This window comes from Eleutherodactylus coqui, chromosome 7, assembly GCF_035609145.1.
Source record: "Eleutherodactylus coqui strain aEleCoq1 chromosome 7, aEleCoq1.hap1, whole genome shotgun sequence".
Lineage (NCBI taxonomy): Eukaryota > Metazoa > Chordata > Amphibia > Anura > Eleutherodactylidae > Eleutherodactylus > Eleutherodactylus coqui.
In genome coordinates, this window is record NC_089843.1 from 227,646,810 (window position 1) to 227,658,637 (window position 11,828).

At 49.2% G+C, this 11,828-nt stretch overlaps 1 protein-coding gene across 2 annotated transcripts in view; it reads right to left on the reverse strand.

Moving 5' to 3' along the window:
- Positions 1–11,136, reverse strand: part of MFSD12 (major facilitator superfamily domain containing 12) — a 50,756-nt gene extending 39,620 nt beyond the window's left edge. The window contains exons 1-2 of one of the 2 annotated variants that reach the window (XM_066574514.1): positions 10,754–11,135; positions 2,980–3,190 (exon numbers count right to left, since the gene is read on the reverse strand). In XM_066574514.1, the coding sequence (XP_066430611.1) occupies positions 2,980–3,190; positions 10,754–11,015 (473 nt within the window). In that variant the 5' untranslated portion in view covers positions 11,016–11,135. Of the gene's footprint in view, positions 1–2,979; positions 3,191–10,753 lie in introns of both variants that reach the window. The other variant, XM_066574515.1, reaches the window with a different exon arrangement.
- Between the last annotated feature and the right edge of the window lie 692 nt (positions 11,137–11,828).

Consider the following 11,828-nt stretch of genomic DNA (forward strand, 5'->3'; position numbering starts at 1 on the left):
TTTTCCTAATAGCAAGGAGACAGAATATTTCCAGAAAGTGGAAATCCTCCGTGGCCCCCACAAAGATGATGTGGTTGGAGGCTATGGACAATCTTAAATACATGGAGGAGCTGTGCGCTGGTGACAACACCACATTTTCTAAGTTTTGTAGTTTATGGGCAATGTGGGTACAGTTTTGCTCTTCATCTAGGTTGGAGGCCTGGCTCCAAAGAGCTGTTTGACACCAAACTAGAAGGTCCCAGACTTAAAATACCAATTAGAAAAGATTTGAGACAGTAATTTGGTGGCGGATTTAGGCCCCCTGCACACGGGCGGAAATTCAGCGTCGGGATTTCCCGCAGAATTTCCGCCCATGGAAGCTGCCATAGGATTGCGTTAGAAAACGCAATCCTATGCAGATGGCCGCGATTAGTCCGCGCAAAATCTCCAGAGCCGCGGGAGCAGGTGAGTGTTCGCTGGTCCCTGCAGGGGCTCAGGTCAGGTCTCGCAGCGGGATCCAACCTGGCCATCTGCAGGCAGCCTTACACTGGCTAAGACTCCCTCCCCTCCCCATGTTCCCTAGGTTGTCACTCTCCTTTTTCTAAACCCTAATACTTATTATGTGTTCTTCCTTTTCGGTCACCTACTCTGCGGTAGGTTTTTCACTTTATTGGGTCTTTGTTTTCCTACATGAACAACAAAGCCCAAAAGTTATGCGCCGTTTGATAGATTTGTTACAGACTGGATTTCATGCTTATCAGGTTTCATTCCGATTCATGACAATACGTACGGCACTAGTTATGCACATAAGGTTTATGTTAATGCTTTATTATTAGGCGTTATAATAAAATACGTTTTGAACCATAAAAATGATAACTACATTCTATGGGTCAGTACAATTAATACGGTACCAAAAAAAAAATTTTTTTTTGCTGTACTATTGGTTTTTTTTCCCTCAAAAAAACAATATTTCTTAAAGTTTTCTGCCTCCATCTTCTCACAGCCATAACTTATTTTTGTGTCGACATAGTTGTGCGAGGGCTCATTTTTTGCGAATCGTCCCGTCGTTTCTATTGGTACTATTTGGAGACGGGGGTGACCAAAAAGGTGCAATTCTGGATTTTCTGTTTCCTCCATCAGTGCCATATGCTGCAGTTTTTCTGGAAGCGAGGCTCTGGAATAAGGGAACACTGGTGAGGTCTAGGTATCCAGGTAAAGGTGATCACCCCCAGTTCACTAGTGGGGACACCAAGTCAGTTATTCCTGTAATTCCCAGGAAGGGGGAACTTTCTAGGGCCTCAGTTTTGGTGGCCTTCCCTTCATAAATCCAGTACTGATCTGTGCACTGATGTGCTCTCGCTCAGCTTGTACATATTCACGCCATACTGTGCCCTATGAAATGTACCAGGGACTTGTCTACAGAAGTCTCAGGGGTACGCCGCGTCAAACGTGGCCTAAAAATGCTCTATTACCAGCCTGATTTTATATAAGTGATCACGATCTGGGTCACCGCTGGGCCGGCACTGCATATGGTCATCGTAATCCAGGAATGTTATGATGGCTTCAAAACACGTCCTTGACATCGCCATGTGGACCACTGAGATGTGGTATAAAATATCCGTGCTTCAGTAGGCCTTAATGATCGGCTTCTTCATTGGCCCCATACATGATGCAATAACTCCAAATATTGTGATTTCTGATGGGTGGGTGGTTGTCAGCTGACTTCAGCAGTATAAGGTCAGGCTCACAGGTCAATTCCAACTGTGGAATTTGCTTTTTCACTCACAGATACGAATTGCAGGGGAAAAAATAAATAAAAATCGCAGCATACTGTATTTTAAAACGGATTCTGCGCGGACGGCCTTCATTGAAGTTAATAGCCATCCCACCCGGAGCCCATATGCAATTTACATACTAAGCGACGGCGTGGGAAATACAAATGTTGAGAAGTAAAAAACAAAACAAAAAAACACGGTACTGTGCATGACCGACAGCGAGCCACCAGTCTGCTGCAACACAAACAGGTACGCAGGGCGGTCGGCTGCAGGCAGATTCCAGCTATGCAACTAGATGAACATAATGATAACTTTAAAGAGGCACTAACTTTTCAGACATCTTGTAATATACTTCTATTGAGACATTTGTTTTAGCACTGTAAATCAAGTTTGGAGCGGCTTCTACTAGGGGGTCAGGACTTTGGGGACATGATGCCGCAACTTCTGATTGGCCGCAGCAGGCCGTGCTTCCACCCAGTCTACTCTGAAATCACCGCCGACTGTCAGCTGCACGTGGGACCCCAGAAGAGGAGAGTAGATCCTTGTTATTTTCGTCATCGCCCAGCTGAGGGGCGGGCTTTTGTTTTAATCATAAAACCCCTTTACAGCTCCTGCAAAGTAGCGGAAGCAAGTGAGATACCTGACCGATAGACAACCAAGGAGAAGACGGACACTTTACAACCGCTTCAGTCTTCGCTTTGCCCAATGAGTGCTATGTAGTGAAGGAAGCGGCAGTGCCGTTTCCACTATTGGACCCGGCGATCACACGATGGGCGGGCAAAAAAATTTAAACCAGAACCGCCCATGACAACATAAACCATCACCGCCCTGTAGTTTGAGACCATACAAGTTATATATCAAAGTGTCCAAAGCAAAAATTGGAAACTCATTCCTGGACTTAGAGAGAATAGACTAAATTTGAAAAGAACAAAAACAAAAAACACAAATGAAGGGGGAAAAAAACCATAATAGCTCAATATGTCAAAAAAAGGCAAAAAAAAAAAAAAGAATTTTTGCAGCCCCAACTAAAAAAAAATAAATAAAAGTTCTGGTCCATTAGAACGAACTCTCTGGTCATTTAGGGGTTGAAGGAAAGTTTTTGTGGGTGTCACACATTCAGAACTTACCAACAACACCATTTTCACTACAGATTCTGAAGATTCAAATAATTAGCCACCCCCCACCCCAACACATGTGTACCCTCTTAAGAAAATGCATAACATACCGGAATGCTGTAAGTTCCACTTTGTCATGTTCATTCTTAGCCAAGTCTGGAATTAACGCCAGATGGGAGATCTGTGTAGCCGCCCATCCAAACTGGAAGATGACGATGAACGGGATGAAGTAGATCAAGCCGACCCACTGCGGTGTGTTCTCTGTACAGCCCAGGCAGGGGTTAAAGATGAAAGGGAATGAGACGATAACACTCAAGGTTCCTGAAACAAAAAGGGCGCAAATTGCAGCACTTGAGGGTCTGTTTACACCAAACAATTTATAGTTTGAAGGAGAAACCATGTCAGCGTTCACCTGTGCAGCCCGTTTATACAGCAGATACATTGGTGGCGCGATCAGCCTGGAAGTGACCGAGAGCAAGTCAACGATCAGGATCTAAACCGAACGATTAAACTATTTCTACGGCGGCATAAAAGTAGCGATGAACAAAAAGTGAGCGATTATCGGGCATTTTCACTCGCTGAATGATAATCGTTCCATGTAAAGGGGCCCTAACTCTTCAGAAGTTTCCATGTGTTAAGTAAAAGATCAAACAGTTAAAGTAATCTTGTAGTTATGACACATTTTAAAAAGGGTAAGAGAAGGGAATGTTACAGTAAATGTTAAAATTTACTTAGGATTCGTCAGAAAAAAAATTACATTAAAAAAATTACATAATAAATTACATAATAAACCAGTGTGATAAATTACATTAAAAAAATTATATAAAAAACCATTGTGATAAATTATATAACCAGTGTGATAAATTACATAAATAACCAGTGTGATAAATTGCATTTGAAACCATATCAGAACAGGAAGGGGGAGAGAAGCCCTTCATTAAAGGGGTTGTCTCGCGGCAGCAAGTGGGGTTATACACTTCCGTATGGCCATATTAATGCACTTTGTAATATACATCGTGCATTAAATATGAGCCATACAGAAGTTATTCACTTACCTGCTCCGTTGCTAGCGTCCCAGTCTCCATGGATCCGTCTAAAATCGCTGGCAGCTTGCTTTTTTAGACGCGCTTGCGCAGTCCGTTCTTCTCCTTTCAGCACGAGCCGCTTCAGTGTGCTCCCCGCTACAGCTCTTCTGCGCATGCGCAGACGAGCTGTCACTGCTCGGGAGCGCGCTGGAGCGGCCATTCTGTACCATCCTCTGTTAGAGGAAGGTGCAGAGCCGCCCAGCTGTCCCGAGAAGCCGCCCAGCTGTCCCGCCGTCCAGCTGTCCCGCCGTCCTGGTAAGTGATGGGCCGGGGGGGCTGCCGCTGCGCCGGGCTGTCGCTGCGATGGGGGGGCTGTCGCTGTGCCGGGGGGGCGGGGCTGCACCGGTTACCTGCTGCCTGGTGGTGGGTGACTGGTCGGCCGTGTTCACTCCAGGGCTCCGGTCGGCGGCTGCGGGGCGGCTGGTTGTCAGGGAGACACAGCTGGTAGTGTCTCGGGAGCGCGCACGTCGGGCTACAGCAAGCGACGGGAAAAGAGCCGGCGGCCATCTTCGGAAAATTTTTATAAGTTGCTGGAACGGTAAGTACAAACCAGCTAGAAAAGTCATTTACAGGGGGGCTTAGTAATGTATGCTTAATTAGGGGGACTGGGCAATAAAAAAAAATCCCCTCCTGCCTCGAGACATCTCCTTTAAGGTACCTCTGCACAGTACGACTGTGGGGTGTATATGCATCAGACAGATGTGCTTTACGTAGGAGTGATAGTCGTTCCAGTGAATGGAGGAGCGACCAGAGATCTCCCAGCCGCCCATTGGGGGGGGTCCATGCACACAGGCAGTCGCCCAGAAATTGCTCGTTATGTATGTATAAAGGCGTTTGCCCAGGGCCGTGGCTGACAGACACACACACACACACACACACACACACACACACACACACCTCAAAGATCATACCGTGCCAGAAAACCCTGACAAATATTTAGGCCTGTCCTCCGTGTACCAAAGGTGGTCATAAGTTTGTACTCCGAGATGTATCCGTTTCTGGGATTTAGGCCAGTCTCAGGATCTGCGGTAAAACGTGGGTATTGAAAGGCATGCATTGATACTGCTGCATCTTGCCTCCACCAGAAGTATGGGTGGAGACAGTGATTAAAGGGAATACGGCCTTGTAACGCACCCAAGCTCCTGATTGGCTAGGGTAGCAGTTTGCTGGAGGGTTAGGGTTACAGGAGTAGCATTCCCACCATGTTGGCGGAGGAGCGGCTCAACTACAAGCCGCAGGAACCATAAGCACGATGGAGACGGAGGAGCGATTTCACTACAAAAGCTATCCGCACGGAGGAGGCAGTACAGCAGGATCGTGAGCAGCGGTGTTATGAGCGAGGAGGCAGCAGAGCGCCACACAAAGGAGCGACAGCGGTCAGTGCCTTCATCCATGTGAGAGTGGGGGCCAGCTTCAGCGGGGACGGAGGACAGCATTACAGATTGCAGCACACATGGGAGGCCGCCAGGGAGAGTCACAGCGCCAGAGGCAACAGGGAAGAGGGGAGACCTCCAGGGAGAGTTGCAGCTGGCAAGATAATAATGGGAGACTGACCGGCAGGGAAAGTCACAGGGAATGGTGAGTGGAGTTGCCACCCAAGTGGGTGGAGAGTGACAGGTTTGCCAGCAGCAGAGATGGGATGCCGCAGCCAGTAACTGTGAAACAGCAGGCGCTAGGAGCGTACATGCCCGAGGACCATGTACAGCTGTCAGGAGGAATGTGTGCAACAGCCAAACCGCTTTTCTGCATCTCCCCTGGACCTTCCCAACTACTGTACCCGGCCAACCCATGTCTCCACCCCTAGTTCCGGTGGAGACAAGATGCACCAGTACCAATTACATGACTAGAATCTACAGCTCACACAACACAAATTGAAAAAAAAAAGTTGGTTCAGATTACGTAGAAAGCAGTTTGATGAGAAAGCTATATATATATTTGGCATGGCGATAATTGTACCAACGTGTCGTTAGTACCTCTCCGCGAAGACTGAAAAACAACTAATTGGACAAGTGCAATTTTCTTCTCATTCCACCCCACTTAGAATTTGTTCATTTTCTTTAATACGTTATATGGTACAGGAAAAGATTGCAATGGAAAAAAAAAACAAAAAACTACATAAGCCCTCATGTGGATGTGTTAACTGGAAAATAAAAATTAAAAAAAATTATACATTATCTTTTTTTTAATGGATGTGCTCTCAAGGGGTTAAAAATAGTTGTACCGGTATAGTTAAATGCAGGGTCATTTAACACTAGCGTTTCTCTTCCGTTTTGGCTTCCTTTTTCTCTCTTTGGAGCAGAGATGGAATTTAGACTTTCCTTTTTTACCAGTTGCTTACAATGCGGTTTTTACAGAACAGCTTTGTGTCCCGTTCTGTATAAAAACAGTAACCTAGCAAATAGCGCTGCAGACTGAATGAGCCCTGAGCAGCCGCCCGGGATATGTTCTGTATAGGTCCTGCATACTGTGCGGTGACCCTACTGAGCATGTGGTACATTATCCTGCTGTCCTCTAGTATCCCCGTGTCACACAATAACATGCAGGTGATACATCGATACAAAGAAATGAAAAGGTCAGAAGGGAGCAATGAGACGGGCGAGCGAGATACTGGTCCGAGAAATGTGGACATTGCGCTTGTAAATCTCTGATTCTGGATATAAACACTGTTTTTGCCTAAAAAAATTAAAAATAATGCCTCGCCTCGCATCTATGTCCGCGCTTTTCACGAGGGGAAAAAGATCACAAGGGCTTCCAATAGTTTTCAGTGGTAAAGAAAAAAATATATAAAAATCCCGCCTGTTTAGACACTTTGCAATCAGTGTGTTATGAACAAGCAAGAGTTCCGTGTATATCGCTATCGGAGAGAAGTCGCCCGTGTGAAGCGCGCTGACGCAGTATCACATACCACCACAAGCATTCATGTCACACAACGCTTGAGCTTCGGACAGCCAGCGGCTCCTGCGGAAGTCATCAACTAGTTTTATCTTCCTTTAGAGAAGATTCTTGGAGCTTCTAAGGCTGCCTGTCCACGGGCGGGTTTTCATTGCGTTCCCCACGGTGATAATCCGGCCGCGGAGAACGCAGTGAACGCTATGGAGAGGGCTTACCCCTGTCCATGAGCAGAGAATCATTGCGATTCTCTGCTCGCGGGAGGCAATTCGCGGCATGCTGCGAATTTAGCGCGATTCTCTGCGGTCAGCCGCTTCTGTCAGATAGGCTAACGGCGGAGATCCGCCTGCCGGCTCCTGCTCCCGGGCGGCGGATCTCCACCGCGGGATACCGCAACACCCGTGGACAGGCAGCCTAAGGCTGCCTGCGTACAGCAGAGCGGGATTCCGCATGCAGAATCCAGCCCTGACTGCAGTCGGCGACCGTGCATACCTGTAGTCGTTTTTTCTGTATTGCGGATGGTCCGGCCGGCTCGACATCGGACATGCACAGTACAGATTTTCCCGCGCTGTTGCTAGGCGATGATGAGCGTCCTGTTACCTCTCTGCAATATTAGGCGGTCCAAGCAAAATCCGCTCAAAACTAGAGCATGCTGCAATTTTTCCCCCATGAGCGGAAATCACAATTGGTTTCCGTCCCTGTGCAGGAAGAATCGCTTTTCTATAGCATGGGCGCTATTTGCTGCGGAACTCAGATGCGGACGTGAACAGTCGGCCTAAGTGTCATCAGATAAGTGGGAGTGGTCACACATTTGGGGTCTCGGTCACTTTAGCTAAGCCAGTGCGGCTGCTCATAATATACAGCAATATTACAGCACCTCTTGTGTTGTGCAAGTGACAGTTGACAACAGCCCGCAGCGTTATCACATGTCCGCTCCGTGTCGACCATCACTTCCTCTTCTGGCAGACATCACAACGCAGCAGGTTGCTTCGGGTTTGAAAGGAAGTTTGTAGCCATCACCAACGTGACCGATGACTAAGGGGGCTTTTAGACCGTATGATTACACTGGGTATAAGATTTGGTGACTGACATGTTAGAACTTTTGGGGGATTTTGGTGTCAGATTCTGAAAAGGACATTAGACTTTCCCTCCATCAAAGCTACTTATCAAGATATGTCACTAATTAAGGCTGCCTGTCCACGGGCGTTGCAATAACCCGTGGCAGATCTCTGCCCTCGGTAGAAGGAGCCAGCTGACAGATCTCTGCCCTGGGTAGAAGGAGCCAGCTGACAGATCTCTGCCCTGGGTGGAAGGAGCCAGCTGACAGATCTCCACGGTGAGCCTATCTGACAGAGAATCACGGCAATTTGCCGCCCGTGAGCCGAGAATCTCTATGATTCTCCGCTCAGGGACAGGGGGGCTGCGCTTTCCACAGCAACTCTACGGAAAGACGGAAGTATCTGACAGAAAGTGTACTGCGTTCCCCCCGGCCGGATTATCGCCACGGGGAACGCGGTGCAAAAACACCTGTGAACAGGCGGCCATAAACATATTGTACTATACATGTAATGACCGCCAATCAAAAGCTGAAGATAAATCCTAAGAAGCCGAGAACACAAAACAAAGCTTTCATCCTTGAGATGTCGATGAAACTACATTTCTGCGAGGAGATATTCCTGGACATTTCTGCTGATGTTTCCACCAGTAGTCCGCCATCATATGTGTCTCCCATCGTCTGCAGTCCTGTTCTTCCATGGTCCTTATTTGCTGGTGAAATCCTTCCCTCTGTTCATCACTTACATCACCAAGGCAATCTGGAAAACCATCCACAGTGACTAAGGACCGCACGGAAGCACCGCACGGAAGCACCGCACGGAAGCACCGGAGAGATGCAGCTTCTAAACCCATGGCCTTTCACTGCGGATTTTGAAGCGCTTCGCCGCCTGCATTACACTGCAGCCATCTCCCCCCATAGAAAGGAGAGCGGTCGCCGCAGAAATAGGGAAAGAATTGACATGCCACTTCTTTGAATTTCGAGCAGCTTGGCCTCAATGGATCAGCCGCAGCGTGTAGACGAGCTTTTTGCAGCTCTCGTCCACTTTACTGGCTATCCCGGGAGAACAAGCCGTGGGTGGAATGTCCGTGCAGGAAGTCTCCGCGGACATTCTGCAGCAGTTACGTCACCATGTGAACCCAGCCTTCTAGTTCCCAAGGAAATGCTTTACCACCATACAGAACGACTGCGCCTCAAAGTGTCCACCGAATCCTGGAGACGCAGGTCCTTCACGAGTTCCCGGATTTCCATTGAATGTACCTGCTTTTAGCTTCTCCACGATCATCTGTAGCCCAAACCCCTTCCATTCCCTTCAGTGTCTTTACACTTTGTATCATCAGCCCAAGTTTAATGTATCAAGTGTGCTAATAGCTACAAACAAGAGCCAATGCCAGCAGAAACATCCCACCTAGAGCTCCGAGAACCCAGCGGAGGGATCCCAAACAAGAGCCAATGCCAGCAGAACCATCCCACCTGGAGCTCCGAGAACCCAGCGGAGGGATCCCAAACAGGAGCCAATGCCAGCAGAACCATCCCACCTGGAGCTCCGAGAACCCAGCGGAGGGATCCCAAACAAGAGCCAATGCCAGCAGAACCATCCCACCTGGAGCTCCGAGAACCCAGCGGAGGGATCCCAAACAGGAGCCAATGCCAGCAGAACCATCCCACCTGGAGCTCCGAGAACCCAGCGGAGGGATCCCAAACAAGAGCCAATGCCAGCACAAACATCCCACCTGGAGCTCCGAGAACCCAGCGGAGGGATCCTCAGAATCAGGAGCACAAAAATACCAAAATAAGGCTTAAAATGCCAGGAAATAAATTCTTTGTTCCTCAGCGAGATCGGTAAAAAAATAACGACATTCAAATGAGCGGATGAGAACGACTGAACGAGCAGCGATGTATCTGCCGGTATAAACAGCGCAGGCCTCTCGCAGACAGTCGGGTAAATGACGTCACGAGTGTCACCGCTGGGGTCATCAGCGCTCATGCGGAGTGTTTACACTGACAGACCTCACCACGGATCGCGGGCCGCTCGCTCAGCGCTTCACCCTCTACGTGGAGCTCTGAGTTTACATGGAAGGATGAGCCCGCGATCCGGTGATGGTTGTTATGACAACAGAGTCAACAATAACTAATAGCGGGTGATTTTATTTTTTGCATGTACACGGGACGATTAACAATTAGAACCAGTTTGGAGGGATAACGGTCCCGTGTAAATGGCGGCGACATCACTCGCTGGATCCTACCAGAATCAGTTCATCTACAAGGACCCCGAGTCACTCTAATTACTTGACTCCCTCTAAGAATAGGATCATTCTTGTCCCCAGGACTCTGCCGTACACGGCCCCCGCCCGCACACATACACGGCAACCCATGTGTACACAACCACCCACATCCCTGTCCGTACATCGGTACACGGCCCCGCCAGCGCACATACACGGCAACCCATGTGTACACAACCATCCACATGCTTGTCCGTACATCGGTACACGGCCCCGCCAGCGCACATACACAGCAACCCATATGTACACGACCAGCCACATCCCCATCCATACATCTGTACATGGCCACATACACCCACAACCCGTCCCTCTATACAGGGACACAGGTGGCTGTATACGTATGGGCACTGCCACCCTCGCGTACGTATTCAGCCATTTGCGCATACGTGACCACCCGCAATCTGCTATATGCGGCCGCCCGTGTCCACCACCCTTACGTACGTATACAGGCACCTGCACTCCGCTATATACGACCACCCGCATCCCGCGACTGTGGTCCTTGTGCACCAGCTTCACCCCCTTCTGCACAGACACATATCGATATGATTACTCGGCTCTCCCCGCCCGCACCTACCGACTAGATGCCAGGACTTCCTGCGTCCGTACGACCGGATACCGGATTGTCGATCCGACTCATAGCCGACCAGCGGGGTGCAGATGCCGTCAGCCACCTGCCCGACCAGCAGGAGGAGCCCGGCGTAGAACGAGTCAAACCCGAGTACGGAGTGGAAGTAGAGCAGGAAGTAGGTGAACCACATGGAGGCGCACAGGTCGTTCAGGTAGTGGCCGGTGGCATAGCTCAGCCTCTGGCGGACGGGCAGCGTGGGGTCTGCCATGCTTGGGGCCGCCGCTCGGTGCTACCATACGGGTGACATCCTCTTCGCCTGCCCGCGGCCGTCCGCAGCCGGCTTTCAGTACTCCGGCTTGTAATTCCCCCACCAGCCCCGCCCCGGCCGCGGGAATGGCAGCTCACGCACCAATCAGGAGGGCGCTGGGGAGTGGGCGTGTCCTGCGGCTCTTCTCCCTAACATGTGACTGGCCCGGTAACCCCTTCCTGGCCGAAGCGGAGTGAGTGCCGTGTGCTGGGGCAGCTTGTAGACAGCGACCGAGCGATCGTCATGGTCACATGACACAGTCATCGCTGGGTGACGTGGCTTGTGTTTCTGGAGGACCAGCTGGAGATTTTAACTCCTTAAGCACCGCTCCCTTTTTAATTTTATTTTCGGTTTTCCTTCCCCACTTTAAGAAAATCATGTCTTTTATTTATGCATTGCGGCAGCCGGCGGAGGGCTTGTTTGTGCGGACGAGGGGTGTATGTCACAGGTCCTATTTAATGTAACATCGAAGGGGAATAAAATGGAAACAATGAAAGTTCGCCATCTTTGGGTGCGTCTTGTTTCTACGGACCACCGCCTGCAACAAAGATGACAACGTTATGCTGAGGGTCAGCGCCATTACTACAATACCAAAAATATATAGTGTTTTTGCTGTACTATAAAAAAAAATTCTTAGGAAAAAAATCTAATTCTCTTCTGCTGGTCATATTGGTTTTATTTTCCGTTGCCCTAGTTGTGCGCGGTCTGGTTGTTTTGGGAGAGGTCCTGTACTATTTAGGAGTACATACGACGGGGTGACCAAAAAAACACAAT